We start from the raw sequence: 17925 nt of genomic DNA, 5'->3' as shown, positions 1-17925 counted from the left end.
TTGATTGTGATTATAGTTACCACAAACTCTGTTTCAAATTCTATGATACCAAAATAGATTCTATGAAGAATTCTACGAATTCTATGAAGATGAAGATGCAAAAATTAACAATGAAGATGATGCATGATAATGATTATAAGAGTTAGTGTATAGAATTAATGTGAAGCGGAATAGGTTGGAACGGTATTGATAGTATTTTTGGATAGATTCAACTGCACTTAACCATTAAAACACTTCTCAGTTCTTCCCAGTTTTTTGAGTCTTTAATAATAAGATTGATATTGTCAGTTAGCAGAATTCTTTTGTATTGGTTCTGTGCAGTCTTCAAGTTCACCATGTCTGCTCATATTTCGAGAAGAGAAACGTTACCTGAGCCGTCGTGACATTACCTCAGATAATATAAACTCAAAAAATCGTATATGCTTTCTCTCACATTGATGATAAATTCATCATTGATGGATTCAATGAATTTACTGTTAGATGTCTCGGGAATTCCCCAGGTTAGTTAGGCACATTTTCAATGTCTGATTTGATCTACAGTAAAAATACATGTCTACTCTATCTGGTTCACGAATTTCAATTTCAATAGTCTAAAAGCGTTTAACCGTCATTGCGATTATAGGGAATGTAAAAACTGTTTCCTAGAATGGGTTTATAAATGTTCTTATCAATTCAGATGAGAATTCATATTCATCAATGATGAATTCATCATTGTTTGAAATTGAAATTCATGATCCAGATAGAGTAGACATGTATTTGTACTGTACATCAACTCAGACATTGAAAATATGCCTAACTAACCTGGGGAATTCCCGATACATCTAACAATAAACGAGATGTGTAGGAGAAGTAAAGCTAGACAATAGAAGGGTTTCGGTGAAACTTCTCCAGGTAGATATAGCAAGTCAGGAACAATGCTATTTTGTACCATCAGTTTACAATGACCCAGAAAAAGAAAGAAATTTCTTAGAAAATAATATCCCCATTTCCTTTAATTTGTCATGTGGTGGAACTGTAAATAACTTCCATGAACCCCAAATAAAATAAGTGGGAGATCCAAATTGAACTGGTTTTCCGAGTCTAAGAAGGATATGCAAAAATTAAATATAACAGAGGCAGATTTACTAATCAGAGCAGGGCTACGGAATCAGCTTAAAGTTAATGTTTTCCCAGTTAAAAACAAAAGACGAATTCGTTTTCCCAGAAAGACGAATTGCTCAGAGTGCGAGGATTAATAATAACGATAGCGTTTATGATAATGGTTAATGGTGAATTACTGTGATCCTTGGTTGGCCTATACAAAATGAATGAATGAACAGTGTTGTACATTTCTTTCTTTCTCATTGTTAGTCTAGAGTTTGGGGTTGCAGCTGTCGCGTAATCATTTTTCTAGCATCATGATCGTTGGTTCATAATTATTCATAATATCAACGATACAGCTAACTTCAATTAATCCTTTACAGTACAATTTCAAAAATTAATGAACGGTCTGAAGATGAAATGCAATTTGTATTCGATAATACAATATTGTTCTGTATCTACTTAAATCGGCCAAGTTTAAACCGTTCATGATAGTTGGAAAAGGTTATCATGGATATAATTTTCACTAACACTCCACTGGAAAGATGAAAGTGAAAGTGCAGTAGAGAAAAGGGAAAGATATAATGAAGAAGTTCAACAAAAAATTCAAGAAAAAATAGATTTAGAGGATGAAAAAGAAAGAAAAAAAACAGAAGAAGAAAAAAAAGATGGATAAGGAATAGGAGTGTGATTCACTAAAATTTGTCAGTATTTCCTATAAGTTGGAGGATAGTTAAAATAAGTTAGATAAGAAAGAGGAGGAATTGATGGTGAAGGGAAGTTGAGAGAGATGTGTGAAAAAGGTAGATGAAGAGTTGACTATATCTATTTCGAATGATATTATTGTATTTCTTCGAATAAGAATAATAATACTATTATTAACAATAATAATAATACAGAACGGTGGCTCTGTTTCAAATCAGTGATTCATCAAATTGAATAATAAACGGAAAACTTTGGAAAGAGAGAGATAGATAGATAGATAAATGACTTTTATTTACACTTTACAATAAAAGTGATGTGGGCGAAATTGAGGCAATAGAAGCCCCCTCTTCCATTTAACCCACGATGATGAGTAACATAGAAATAACAATATACATTACAATTTAAAATTAAATGATAATTAAAAATTATAAGGAAACTACTAAATCAATTTGCTACAAATTGAATAAATTAAGAGGAAAAAAAAGAGAAAACTAAAAGCAAGAAATCTTAATAGTGAATAAATCTCACTCATACAAAACATTCACACACATACACACACCCACACAATCACACTTACACTCACACCTCTAAAGAACATAGAGTAAAACCGCCTAGTTAAGCCCTCCTCCCCTGATCCACGCCACGACAGCCGCACTGAACCGGCGTTGACTGTCAAGCAGCCTAATATGAGCTGGCAGTGAATTCCATAATCTAATCGCACTAACATGGAATGACTTATTATATAGCTCATCAGAGAGTGAGAGAGAGAGAGAGAGAGATTGATTCATTGATTGAGTACTTTATTTATGTAGATTACAATATATACTGTCTTATACACTTATATACAATAGCTTACAATACAGCAAAATTATAGATGAATTTACATGATATAGACTAAGAAATAATTATTGAACTCTATATTGTAATGATTCGATATTGTAATATATCGATAATCTAATATCGATATTGTATAGAGTCGAGAGTCGAGGCTTGTCTCATCGTCTCATCAGTTTGTCACTTGTCATGTCTGTCTATAAATTATACGTCTCAGTCATATTATATCAATCAATTTATTATTTATCCTTCTTTCATTAGTTTAATGTATCAGAAGTGAGTATACAACAAATTGGCGACGAGGATTCAAAAAATAAAATGTTTTCGAACTACAGTGATTATTCCCCTGATTATAAATTATATCCCCTTTGCAGTGCGAAAGCACGGCGTCTCCTGGCAGTGCGGAAGCACCGCGATTCTCACCTGCAGTGCGGAAGCACGGCGTCCTTGGCAGTGCGGAAGCATGGCGACTCTTGCAGTGCTAAGGCACGGCACCCCCTTTGCAGTGCGAAAGCACGGCGTCTCTTTGCAGTGCGGAAGCACCGCGATTCTCACCTGCAGTGCGGAAGCACGGCGTCCTTTGGCAGTGCGGAAGCACGGCGTCCTTTGGCAGTGCGGAAGCACGGCGACTCTTGCAGTGGGAAAGCATGGCATCCCCTTTGCAGTGCGAAAGCACGGCAACCCCTTTGCACTGCGAAAGCACGGCGTCTCCTGACAGTGCGGAGGCACCGCGATTCTCACCTGCAGTGCGGAAGCACGGCGTCCTTGGCAGTGCAGAAGCACGGCGACTCTTGCAGTGCGAAGGCACGGCACCCCCTTTGCAGTGCGAAAGCACGGCGTCTCCTTGCAGTGCGGAAGCACCGCGATTCTCACCTGCAGTGCGGAATCACGGCGTCCTTTGGCAGTGCGGAAGCACGGCGACTCTTGCAGTGCGAAAGCACGGCGTCCCCTTTGCAGTGCGAAAGCACGGCAACCCCTTTGCAGTGCGAAAGCACGGCGTCCCCTTTGCAGTGCGAAAGCACGGCAACCCCTTTGCAGTGCGAAAGCACGGCGTCTTCTTGCAGTGTGAAAGCACGGCGTCCCCTTTGCAGTGCGAAAGCACGGCGTCCCCTTGCAGTGCGAAAGCACGGCGTCTCCTTGCAGTGCGGAAGCACCGCGATTCTCACCTGCAGTGCGGAAGCACGGCGTCCTTTGGCAGTGCAGAAGCACAGTGACTCTTGCAGTGCGAAAGCACGGCGTCCCCTTTGCGGTGCGAAAGCACAGCAACCCCTTTGCAGTGCAAAAGCACGGCGTCTCCTTGCAGTGCGGAAGCACCGCGATTCTCACTTGCAGTGCGGAAGCACGGCGTTCTCTTGCAGTGCGGAAGCACGGCGTTCTTTGGCAGTGCGGAAGCACGGCGACTCTTGCAGTGTGAAAGCACGGCGTCCCCCTTGCAGTGTGAAAACACGGCGTCTCCACGCAGTGCGGAAGCGCGGCGCGGCTCTTCGATATCTCTTTGGAAAGCTAGGCCGAGGGCGTGGCCAGATAGCTGTTTTTCTTTGGTCGGTGCCGACGCTCCGTCACCAGTTGGCAAGGAGCCCAGTTGTTGCTTGGTCTTCTACGACCGGCGGAGAGGCGGCAGAATGTACTCAGTCTCTTGGGACATTCTGTCAGCCATTTACCCTTTCCATCCTCACCCCCCCTTTCCTCCCCATTTCTTTCCCCCCCCCTTCCCTTAGTAGGAACAGTGTGTCACGATGTATATCGTAACTAATGAAGGGAATTGAGTTTAGGGCTTGTTATAAGACGCTCGGTTATCTCGGATGGAATCACAGAGATCAACGAGCAAGCCAGCCGCTGGGCTACCGCTCAGCAGTGCTGCGCATCCTTACTCCCCTCCCTCTCGGCCAATGAGGGAGGTTCGTGAAAGGCTAGTAGGAGACAGTCTAGTTCGGAAAGCCAGTGCGAGCGGTCGACAGAGGAGAGAAGGAAGCAGCGAGCAGCTAGCAGCATAGTACAACCCGTGCTTTGAGTGTACTCCGAATCCTTCGACGACCGGGAGTTGTGTCTGAGGTTAAAGGCGGTTAAACTCAGACACTGGAAGCTCCGCAGTTCAACACACACTTGGACGAGTGTTGTTCGACTTTTTCAACAGGTTTGGGCATCAACCTGCCTGTTACAACCAACAGCGACACGTCAGGTTAGGTTTTGGTCAAAACCTGACTACATCTTGGTACATCATCGGCGGAACCTCGAAACGCAAGAGGACCTCGAGAAAGGCTAGGAAAAGCCTTTCCAACAACCCCGAGATCGATCCGGGCCGTAGGAAGACACCTGGTGCCCGAGGACTTGGACTTAGAGCTGAGGAGAGAAGTCCGGAGCGCGGGCTCCCGCAGCTTGCCGATACCATCAGGAATCGCAAGAGGACCTCAAGAAAGGCTAGGGAGAGCCTTTGCGAGAACTCCGAGACCGATCCGGACCCCAGGAAGACACCCGGTGCCCGAAGACTAGGACTTAGAGAAGTCCGGTGCGCGGGCTCCCGCAGCTTGCCGATACCATCCGGAATCGCAAGAGGACCTCAAGAAAGGCTAGGGAGAGCCTTTGCGAGAACTCCGAGACCGATCCGGACCCCAGGAAGACACCCGGTGCCCGAGGACTTGGACTTAGTGTTCAGGAGAGAAGTCCGGTGCGCGGGCTCCCGCAGCTTGCTGATACCATCCGGAATCGCAAGAAGACCTCAAGAAAGGCTAGGGAGAGCCTTTGCGAGAGCTCCGAGACCGATCCGGACCCCAGGAAGACACCCGGTGCCCGAGGATTAGGACTTAGAGAAGTCCGGTGCGCGGGCTCCCGCAGCTTGCCAATACAATCTCGAAACGCAAGAGGACCTCAAGAAAGGCTAGGGAAAGCCTTTGCGAGAACCCTGAGTTCATTCCGGACCTCCGGAAAACATCCAGTTCCCGAGAATAGTGACCCGGTGACCGACTCCAGTTAATAGATCTAAGACACACAAGAGGACACATTGTGGCAATCGGGAACGCTATTCCCGTCACAGAGACCCCCTTCACTGCGGACACCGCAGCGATCCTACTCCTCTCACTCCACGCCCAACCCTCTTTGGCAGTGCGAAAGCACGGCCCCTCTTACCTAAAAGAGGGAAACATTTCTCTAAAGTACTCAAGACCCTGTTTCAACCCCCGACTCGAACGAAGGTGGTTGACGGACACCCCACCAAGACTCCTGTCCCCTGCTGCGGCCCACCCCAGTCGCCGACTGAGTTTAGCCGGCCCAGAGCGACACTGGGAATTCTAGTAGAAGAAGGTGTGGGCAAAAATCTACTCAGAATATGTGTTTGTTTTTAGCTAAATCATTCAATATTTCCTTTTATCGATAGTATAGTGAGATTTTCTTGGCGATCTACAGCTCAAAAACTGGCGCGCCAGTTTTACGGTAAGGTCACCATGGATTTTTAATTTATAGCCTAGTACAATAAAGTTCTGTCAGAGTTTAAAAATTAAATTATTCAAGTTTACAGGTAGAACAAACATGCGTTTACTTTCAACGTGTTTCTGTCCACAAACAACTATTGGAAGAGTAATGTCAACCTAAATAAGAAGTTGTACCAATAATATTCTCTAGAGATAGCAGGTTGTGAGTCATTGAGCCCTGCTTTTTAGTGATGAAGAAAAGAGAAGTAGCCTCTCACAAGGAAAAGAGTCTACACTCCCAAATTTCGACAAAAAAATTCAACCAAAAATAAATTATAAACCAGGAAAACATTTTCAGGGGTGCCGCGGGCAAACCCCCCTGCCGAGCTCAAAGTGCGAGTTATAAATACTAGGCACAGGAATTATCTTAAGGTGCGTACAGATAACGCGCCGCGAACATGAGCAATTCACTTTTAATCAGCTGATGCCACGCTTTTTATATCTATATCTTATACCGTTTCTGTAAAAATACATATATAGTCAGCTGATTAAAAGTGAATTGCTCATGTTCGCGGCGCGTATATCTGTACGCACCTTTAGAACTGAATTTCTACAAATTGCAAGATCTCAAAGAAGGTGGCTTTACAAAGGTACAAAATTATATATCTGATTATATATAGTAATTGTTAGAGGTCTTTTGTGTATAGTTTTCAAAAACACAGTAAAAAATATTTTTAAGGAAGAATGTTCATATAAAGTTACCGATTTTTCAAATCAACTTCCAAGATTATAATATAAGAAGGTTATTACTCTAATCATCGGTCTATGTAACCTTTTTCTATTCTCTAAAGCTTATTAATTTTGTAACTTTTAAATTGTTTTGAAGTTGACTATGCATTGGAAAATGTTTCATGTCAATAAATGAACTTTTATTTCTATTAAGTTCATGTAAAATAAAGAGACCCGCATCTTTCCACCCTCCAATGAAGTTTCGTCAACAAAGGTGGTCAAGTCTTATCAAATTAAAAAGAGCATTCAGTTCGCCCGGTAGTATGTTTGATATGATATACATTCTAGTACTTGGATGATGGTTCCTAAACATATTTTTAAGTAATGGGAATCCATTACTACTGCATTATGCCTCCTTCATTGACAAATCTAAATATTTATCTATCTTCTATCTATCTATAAGACAAGATGGTGTCTGTCTTTCTGTCTGTTTGTCTGTGAGCTCATCACGCTTGAAATACTTGACTGATTAAGCTGTAATTCTTCACGAAGATGGCCTGTATACCGACAAGTGTCATAGGCCTATTTTCGTTCTGAAAATTCTTTCAAGATAAGCCCTACGTTCCTTCAAAGTTCATATGCTTTTTTATGAAGGAAGTTTCCATTATTTGGTTTTCAACAAATCAGATGTTATAATCATTACAAAATGTGATTTATCTACCTAAGTGATAGGATACATTGTCGCAGGTACATTGAAATACAATGTATTTCATAACATCTATTATTCACTAGATAATGATGCACTATTGACCCATTAGTAGAGGTACAGTCTGGTATCGCAGTAGGATGTGTTCTCAACTGTCGTCTGCTGCAAGCGACTCTGATTTTTGTACAGGCCCGACAGTCGAGACCTGCGACAGTTGAGGCCTCTCTAATTTTTGTACTGCCGCGACAGTCGAGTCCTGCGACGTTAGAGGACTCCTGAAAAAGAGTCCTCAAATGTTGCCTGCTTTAGGCGACTGTAGAGGACTCTTCAATTTTCGTACACTCCCGACAGTCGAGGCCTACGACCGTAGAGGACTGGAAAACAGTCCTCTACTGTCGCAGGCCTCGACTGTCGCGCCCCCGAGCGTTCGAGGAGCTTGGTTGTCGTCTACGGTCCCGAAAAATAGTCCCCTCTGAACGAGTACGGGATTGGCTGTCGGGGAGACTAGTTGACGCTAGAGTGCATTCATGAATCAGTTTTGTAATCAAACACGACGAAATAAATGGAAGTGGGCAATCAATATGGAGAAAAAATGTAACGATTTTTTTTCAATAATGCCTAATGGTATTTTCAAAATTCATATTGAAAAAGTTCAAATCCATTCTAGAAATTCAATAGATAAATTCTCAAATATTTCGGAATTTTAGAAGACATGTGCATTGAAATTTTATTGTAAGTTGAATTGACTCAGTAAAATATTGGATCTCAGATTAAAAAAAACAACATTTCCAATGCCAGTATTACAAGGTGATAGTTGTATGTCACATGATAGCATATCATGAAAAGTGAGATTGAAATAATAATGTGGGCGTACACGGAAAATGCACTTAATCCAAATTTTTCCAAACTTCGATTTTTTATTAGTTTTTAATTAATTCTATAAACTATGAATGTTAAATAATTAATTATCAAACAAATGAAGAATATTTAATTTCTTGCAGTATGAAATTATTTTGTGAAAAATCACTATAAGGAAAATTATGATTGATGTTGAAAATTAAAAATAGATTTCCTGAAAAATTTACTTTTATGGACTTAGTGGATTTTCCTTGTATGCCCATAATCATATTAAGATTTCGCATGAATCTCCTTTCATTATGATCTGCATATGGCATAGAATCCCCTCATATCCAGCAGGGGATCTACTGCCGGGGAGCTTAGTTGTCGTGAGCGTGTGAGGAGATTAGTTGTCACCGACAATCAAGCTCCTTCGTTCTAGTAGGGGATTAGCTGTCTGGGAGACTAGTTGACGGCAATGGTATATTTTGCCAGGGAATTTACTGACGCCTGTAATCAAAATAGCGAGGAGCTTAGTTGTCGGTGAGACAGGTTGGCGGCGACCCTGAAGTAGTGACCCCCTGGGTTGGAGAAATCGCTCACTAAGTTGTATTCTAATCTTTGAAACCCACAACTTTTAACTATACAAAGTTAGTGAATATTATGAATACAGCTAAATATTTATTTTATATTAATAATTTGACAGTAGGTTTCACTTGGGGAATCCTATTTGAAATGAAAAATTACTCTGTCGCTTCAACATCATTGACCCTCATATAACAAATTGGATTTTTTAAATGAGAAGAAACTTTTTACATTATTTCGATACAGAGTTCCATGAGAAAATGATTTTCAAAAACCGCACATTGATATCTCAACCAGTATCAGTTTGTTGATGTAAAAGTTGTAAATCATGTTTTATATAATTTAATAAATACCTGGTATTTTTTGCTGGAAAAAACTCCAAATACGCTAATTTTTCTGAGCAATAATTCTGGTGTATTGAACATCCTAAATACAAAAAGTTGACCTTCTAGCCCTGGAGCTTTCTACAGAATGCCCCAAAAACCACGGATTCTCGGCTCCTTTTCCAGTTTATTGAGATTAACACCAAATCGAGTCATAGGACAGAAAAAAATCGCTCTTGCCTTTTTTAAATAATAACATTTTGAATAAAATGTAATAATACAGAGCTCTCTATCTTCATTGAGTGCTGAGTTGAAATTTCTTATTTTTTTGTAAAAACAGAGATTTGGAGGAAATTACGTTTTTACTATATCTTCCGATTTCAAGTATACAAATTCATGATTCAAAATCCCTCTGGGCGTAATTTTGTGCTCTACAACCTGAGACAAGGTAGATTGTTCTATTTTAGATAGATTTCCAGGTACACCTGAAAACGATATACCTTGTATTTCGAAAAACACAGAGTTTTCAGCTTTAACCTCCATCATTAACTTAATTATCCTCTTATTGAGAATTTGCACAATAATAAAGGTTTATAATTTCATGTTCTATCATACTCACTTTACATACTGAACTTTTTTTTTATTTTCTAGTGGAGGGGCAGGTATAAGGACACCTCAAGGATCAAAATTTCAAACACTGATAACTTTCGACTCAATGATCGGATCTCCTCATACTACAGCTCATTCTTCTCGGCTCCTCCAGGCGGTTGTTCGAAATCACGTATTATAAGTCAAATTCGGTCAGAAAATGGGAAATTTATCCCCGACTGTACTTGAACCTATATTTTCATAAACGAGAAAAATGGCTGATTTCTATTATCCAAAGCTGCTTATTTCTGAAACCCAATATTATAAAACATTTTATTTGGTCTTAAATTGTAGAACAGAATCGTTACTTCCATTTGACGTTCATAATCCACGAAAAAATATATTTGGAAAGCTCGATTCGTTCGTTTCAAAAAATCATGAGAATGGATATATTTTTCTAATTTCAACGTTCTCAGTAGTTTTTCGATTTGAGGCAACTGAGCGTGGAATTCTCTACAATTTGAGACCAATCGCAAGTTCCTATCAAAAATCAGTCTCAATTTATAGACTGTTAATAATTAGTAAAAATCGTAAAAAATCGGGAAAAAATGAAATTCGCCATTTTTTTATCAGGTGTAACTTTTTATTTGTAATAGTAAGAATAGAATCGTTTATTGGGGTGAAAAGAGGTGATATTTTTTATATCCTCGCCCATATTTAGAATTTATCATATCAGGTATTTCAAAAAAAAGAGTGATTTACAATAACCATGCGTAATCTTAAGATCGTAATTGTACAATATTTCCCTAATATTAGCCCAGTCAACAAAGACAAAAAACTGAATTTTGCGCTACTAATTAAGGGAAAGCTGAATTTTCGCAGGATGTTAGTATACATGGTACATAGCCTGGAATCACAAAATACCATCTTCCCCCCGCTTACTTACCCTCCTAGACCCCCCCGAAGTTTGAAACAGCAACGGTCTCGTAAAACAAGCATATTGAGGAAATCAAGGTATCGAGCTGACTTTCATCTCATCGGTTCAAGGATGAATAGAACTACAATGTGTACGTTCTGTGTACAGTAAATTGTTCCAGTTCCAATCGTGAATTGTTCTATCACGTGACTAATGCAAAATGTTCCCATGGAACGCCATTTCAAAATCGTTGGTTCAAGCTTTTGGCGCGCACATATAAAGTTGATTTACACTTGAATGTTTCGTTTACTAGCTGTGTGAATGAAGAAAGGCTGTTTTACAAACTTACCGTCTAGAAAAGTGTGCATTTCTTTTATTCCATTACTCTAAAATTTTCCATAGAGAAAAATCCATTTAATGGATGGTTATCAATCATCATATTGTTGGTTATGTATTCTATGGCTATGCTATGGTAAACAAACAAACTATCAGAAGCAAGCAGACAACAATAATCGACCAATAAGAGCTCAGATAGTTGCAACTGTACCAGGTCGGACAATTTAACACGCTTCGACTGTGGGGCAGGATTTTGGAACTGGAACTGGTTTCTGGTACAGAATCTGTCAAAACTCTTCCCATGGAACGCGGAACTTTTTACCTGGTAAATTGTCCGATTCACAATTTACCACATTCCATGTGCACAGAACGGGCCCAATAATTAATGTCATATTACATTTTATCGTAAGTTATATCTATTGTTTACATATATTAATGAAAGTTATTCCCATATAACTGGTTTTTGGTACAGAATCTGTCAAAACTCTTCCCATGGAACGCGGAACTTTTTACCTGGTAAATTGTCCGATTCACAATTTACCACATTCCATGTACACAGAACGGGCCCAATAATTAATGTCATATTACATTTTATCGTAAGTTATATCTATTGTTTACATATATTAATGAAAGTTATTCCCATATAAAGCCAGAAGATAAGAAACTTCTCACCTCATAATTTTGTATTTTGTTGAATAAAACTTACGCTTTTTGTGTAGTTGAGAAGTTGATACTGTGGTAATTATTCATATTGAATGAAAAAGACTAAGAAATTGTCAAAAACCACTGATTTATTGATAATTAGAAAGACCGGTTTCGGTTATTACACCATTGTCAATCTCTGATAAACTATAAACTCAGTTATAGTTTATAGTTTATCAGAGATTGACAATGGTGTAATAACCGAAACCGGTCTTTCTAATTATCAATAAATCAGTGGTTTTTTGACAATTTCTTAGTCTTTTTCATTCAAAACTTACGCTTCCGTTTTTCGAAAAAAAATTGACAAAAGTTAAAGCTCGTTTAAAGACCTTCAAAATGATGTACCATAAGTCTTACTTTTTTGATCCCCTTAAAATCTTAATTGTCCAGTTAATCTGCAGAATGTACGTTTCTAAATGCCCATTTAGTAATACTACAATCAACAGGTGGATACATAGAAACCAACTGAGTCAAATGCAAGGCAATTTGTTACCAGGTGTACCTGGAAGTCTATTTGAGATAGAACGGTCTACCTGATCTCAGGTTGTAGAGCACAAAATTACGCCCAGAGGGATTTTGAATGATAAATTTTAATTGTGGAAATCGGAAGATATAGTTAGCCTAATTGAAAACGGAATTTCCTCCAAATTTCGGTTTTCCGAAAATTTTACTCATTTTTGAAAAATTATAACTCAGCATTCAATGGAGATAGAGAGCTCTTGTTTCATTTCATCCAAAATTTTATTATCTGAAAAAAGGCAACAGTGAATTTTTTCGTCCGATGGCTCGATTCGGCGAAAATATCAAAAAACTGGAAAAGGAGCCTAAAACTCGTGGTTTTTTGGGCATTCTGTAAAAAGCTCCATGACTAGGTCAACTTTTTGTATTTAATCTCTCTAATACTCCAGAATCATTGCACGAAAAATTAAGCGTGTTCGGATTTAATTCCCCAAACGGCCCTTTTTCACTAACTCGTGACTGACTAATATTAACCAGCTGAAAATCATGTGTCAGCAAATGAAGGACGAATGTCTGTGTGATAGCTCCCAAATAGCCTCATCTGTTGTTATGAATGAATGGAAAAACTGTAGTAATTGCATGCGATGAATTCTTCAGCTGACTAAATGATAAATCACAACAATTTTTTTTCTTTTTTCTTATGCACTTTCAATGCTATTTTTATATCCTGAAAAAAGACGAAGGAGTGAGTCAATTTTGTTGTCCAACTAACTTGACCTGTAAAAAGGTTCAAAAATACGTGTTCAAAATTTGAATCTGATTGATCAGTTCTTTCTAAAGTTATTGTAGAACTTACAAACAGACGGTCAACGACTTTGGCCTTTAGTAAGTCAAAAGTGAGAACTCGCTAACGCTCGTTCAATAAAAAATGCTAACCTGCACAAGTCCGTCCAGCATCTTGTGTAGCACGTGAGCTCGCCTCTTCATTATTTTGAAATCTCTCTCAGTTGAATCTGCGAATTGTCCGTTTGTTATTGGATTAACAAATCGGTTCGTGAACTCCTTTTTACTACCCAGAAGGTTGGGCTTCACAAAGTTAACCATGCAGTGATCTGAAAAAGTATCTTAAAATAATATATTTGATAAAAAATAAATCCCAAAAATAGAAAAATATTAGATAACTGTAAACTACTAAATGACAAGTCTAAAACTATAAAAAATCTGGTGTGGTACACTCACACAACTTTCCTTGCTCATTGATCTATAAGCCTCATTAACGAGGATAATTTACGGGAGTAACATTATGACGATTGGCGGCTAAATAATTAAAACTACGATTATACTATTGTTATTGTGTTCAGAGTACATTTTCCTTTGTTTGAATTATGAAATTTGACGATTTTTTAAAAGTTGTCAAAACAGCTGTTCTACAAATAAAAAATCGACATGTGTTCTTTTGAATAAACTGCTCTACCTACCTACCTCACGCACGAGAAGGAGGTTGCAAAGTAAATTTCTCAAGGATGAGGTGGACCTCCTGTTAATTTCTCAGGGAGGATACTCATGCCACTTAATAGAGCTGATATATAACTATACAGGGTATGAATTTGAAAAAAATCGGTCAAGTCATTTTTGAGAAAATCGTGATAGAAATTTAACAAAATTCATTCTTCTCAGGAATATTACGGAGCTCCTGCAATTTTCCCAGAAATGAGACTCATGTCAGTTGATAGGGCTTATGAATAAGCTATCTAGGGTATAAATTTGAAGAAAATCGTTAGAGCCGTTTTCGAGAAAACCGTAGCCATTATCCGCCATTTTGAATTGAATTTTATTGATTTTTTTATTGTCGGATCCTCATGGTATAAGGACCTTAAAATTTCAAGTCAATCGGTCAATTAGGAATGGAGTTATCGTGTTCACAGACACACACACACACACACACACACACACACACACACACACATACACACCAAAAAATCATGTTTTTGGACTCAGGGGACCTTGAAACGTATAGAAAACATGAAATTAGGGTACCTTAAATTTTTTTGGAAAGCAATACTTTCCTTACCAATGGTAATAGGGCAAGGAAAGTAATAAAAACGGTTCATTTTGAAAAAAAATCACGATTTTCATTAGAGTTCACACTGAAGTTGTTGATGATGTCTTCAGTAAGTATTAGAAACAACATATATTTCAACAAGTAACTCTCCATGATAAATATGATCCAAGTTTTCAATCGAAGTTCAATTATAATATAAATAAAATAATATAATAGTATTTCAATTGTTTACGAAATTAGCAACAATAAGATTGAATCTCCAAACCTCAAACAGTTCTTGTGAGTTTATTATGTTATAATGAATACCAATAGATGGTTTTTATTGTGATAAAGTAGGCACTTACTGAATGGTGAACGAGTTTCAATGAATTCTAGTTTTTTGATATGATGTCTTTTTACCGATTTCTAGAATTATTATAACAGAACATTGTCTAGCCTTTTTATACCATACTTACACTCTGAAAGGTTATTTTGGAGAGGTGTTCCAGTGAGCACAATTCGTCTCAAAGTTTTGATTCTGTTCATTGCTTTGGACAATGCAGTGGCTTCATTTTTCAACATGTGTCCCTCATCACACACTATGAGATCTGGACCTGCAAGGTTTCATACAAGTCAGAGCACATCATCGTTTCAATCATATCAAAAAGTAGCAAGTCACACTATCTCAGACACCAAAGAATCAAGTGTTGATTAATTTTTTCATGAAAATATCATAACACCGATGAAGAATTTTTGCTAAAGTACAGTTATTTTGGTCAAAAGTCAACACTGAAGGGAATATATTTTATAAATCAACCAGGTCAAATCAAACAGGTTAAAGGTGATTTCGTATACCTGGGCTCCCTCGTCGATGGTAAAAACGAAACAACAAAGGAGGTGGAAAGGAGAATTCTCCTGTCCAGCAGATGCGTCTATGGTCTCTCCAAGTATGCTCTCTCTGGTTATGTCGAGTGAGTAAACGTGTGTCAGTTCGGCTCCGTCTTCTAACAGATATTTCGTAGGGTTATACAGTTCAATTCACTTCAAATTATACATCTTGTTATTCAGTTTCTCGAGCTTAATTCAATAGTGAAATTATATTTTTGATTAACTCACACTCTTTTTATTTATCTTGAAAAAACATTCCTAATTCTTCAGTCTACCTTCTCGCCTGTAAAAGTGTAAATCCACCTAACGGTACACGATGGGTCGACCGAAGAGAGGCACGCCAAGGAATGAGGTCAATGCTCCGAAGCCAGCTATTTCTGGAGCATTGTCCGAAGAGACCCTCCTCATTATTCGACAGCAAATCGAGGAAACTGTGCATCATGCCGTTTCTATGGCAGTGAAATCTATTTTTGGGATCCCGGAGAGTGACAAAGAAGACACGGACCTGCTGGCGCTTGATGTCTTCAACAAGAAGCTGAACGTGCCCGTGACTCTGGCGGATGTCAACCGCTCGCATCGCGTTGGAAGGCGTCAACCACCTCAACAAGGGCAAGCTAAACCCAAGGACCGACCCATCATAGTACGACTCTGCAGCTACCGGACCAGGAAGATGATCTTCGACGCTAAGAGGAAGCTGAAGGGTTCCGGCATCACCATTCGCGAGGATCTGACTGCGGAGCGTCTCAAGATCCTCAACGCTGCGGCCGACCGTCATGGGCATAGGAATGTCTGGTCATCGGACGGGAGGATCAAGATCTCTATCGGCGAGGGAGGATCCAAGAGGGTCCACACAGTCGAGAGGATGACCGACCTTCAAAAAATAAAGGTAAATTGAATCATTTCAGGATTCGATGACTAAGGTGCCCTTCACTACAATAATAGGAAATTCGTATTAATACATTTCACAGTAGATATACCTTGGCATTCTTCATGAGCTGGCTTTCTGTTCTATAAATGAATCTTTCCACTGCTATTTATGCAAACTAAAGAGATCCACATTTGTTAATACTGATTAATAATTTATCTTGATATTAATTCCCAAAACTACGTTCAATGCATCAACTACTATACTCCAGAGGGTACTTAGAGAATCATTATCTCTATTCTGACTAATAATTATTACATCTCTTACCAAAATTATTTCCATAATTAATAATTTTCGAAATGCTGAATTTCAAATAAATTGGATGATTAACATACGTTATAGATATGGATGTAATCTATAGGTAAAGATAGTAATCTCCTATATAATGATATCTTCTACTGTTGCCTCTTCTTGATCTTATATTTATAATGATTACTTGAATATTGTTGTTTGCGATGATGATTATTATTCTTTTCTATTCTTCTTCTCCTTCTTCTTCTTCTTCTTCTTCTTCTCTCTTCTTCTTCTTCTTCTTCTTCTTCTTCTTCTTCTTCTTCTTCTTCTTCTTCTCTTCTTCTTCTTCTCTCTTCTTCTTCTTCTTCCTCTTCTTCTTCTTCTCTTCTTCTTCTCTCTTCTTCTTCTTCTCTTCTTCTTCTTCTTCTTCTTCTCTTTCTTTTTCTTTTCTTCTTTTCTTCTCTCCTTGATTAATTCAAGATCACAATGCGATGTTCTATTTCTTATTCTATAGTTCAGTTTCATAAGTTCTTCCCAATTTGTGCACATTCCTTCTTTCTCTTCTTTTCTTCCCTATTATTATCATTATTTTCCCTGTGATTTTTCCACTTGCTATCCAGCATGTTCAAATGTTTATTTCTCTTTCTATATCTATTTATCTTTCTACCTTTTCTCTTTCTAACTGATTACCTTCTACTAATATCCATATATTATATTATAATATCTATATATTTATCCATATAATATTCGATTCTTTCCCACATTAAATCATACTATTCCTCTTCAATTTTATGCGAATATTATTCATTATCAGTTGTATTATGTATCTTTCCTCTATTGATAACTTTCTTCAAAGATTTTTCGTTTTTCTGCTGGCTTCTTCTTCTCTTTTTCAGTTGTTACTGGATCCCATTCGCTCTATCTCCACCATGAACACGATCTTCCACTACTGGATTCATCTCTCTCTATCTCCACTTGGACTCGATTTTCCACCACTGGATTCCATCTCTCTCTGTCTCCACTTGGACTCGATCTTCCACTACTGGATTCCTTCTCGCTCTACCTCCACTTGGACCCGATTCTTCCACTACTGGATACCTACTCGCTCTATCTCCACTTGGACCAGATCTCCCACTACCAGTTCTTCCTCAATCTTCATCTTATTCACCATTAGGATTATTCATCACCGAAACTCCACACATCTACATCTTATTGTGTTTAGTGAATTTTTGAACTAGTACTTTAAATAGTGAAGGGAGCCGAACTGTCAAGGCATACTGAATGCACTCGAATCAAGAGACTTTTTCATTTAGGTTAAGTTTTATCAGTTTCATCCCCATTTCCCCCGTCATGTGTCGTTCTGAGGTCGGTTCACGATTGGTCTGCTGCTTCCATGATGCCTCTCACTGACACGTCAGCTCGCTCGCCCTCAAGTAGGTATGATTATTTCAATAATAGTAATAATGACGCAGGTATGTTTCTAGCAAATAAGCTCCACTCTTTCAAAAAACTTTTCAAGGCTGCTCACCTTAACGTACAATCCCTCAGTTGCCACATTGATGAACTCAGAGCAATCTTCCGTTTTCAGGACTTCAATATAATCGGAATTTCCGAATCATTTTTGAAGCCTAGT

General features: G+C 38.6%; 1 protein-coding gene across 1 annotated transcript in view; it reads right to left on the bottom strand.

Moving 5' to 3' along the window:
• Positions 1-17925, bottom strand: part of LOC111058379 (transcriptional regulator ATRX homolog) — a 133146-nt gene that overhangs the window by 62302 nt on the left and 52919 nt on the right. Inside the window, exons 17-18 of the mRNA XM_039423809.1 lie at positions 14722-14859; positions 13141-13316 (exon numbers count right to left, since the gene is read on the bottom strand). Coding sequence (XP_039279743.1) covers positions 13141-13316; positions 14722-14859 — 314 coding nt within the window. The remainder of the gene's footprint in view (positions 1-13140; positions 13317-14721; positions 14860-17925) is intronic.

The sequence above is a fragment of the Nilaparvata lugens genome, chromosome 3 (assembly GCF_014356525.2).
Source record: "Nilaparvata lugens isolate BPH chromosome 3, ASM1435652v1, whole genome shotgun sequence".
Classification (NCBI taxonomy): Eukaryota; Metazoa; Arthropoda; class Insecta; order Hemiptera; family Delphacidae; genus Nilaparvata; species Nilaparvata lugens.
Note: the sequence above shows the minus strand (reverse complement) of the source record. Positions and strands in the feature narration are given on the sequence as shown.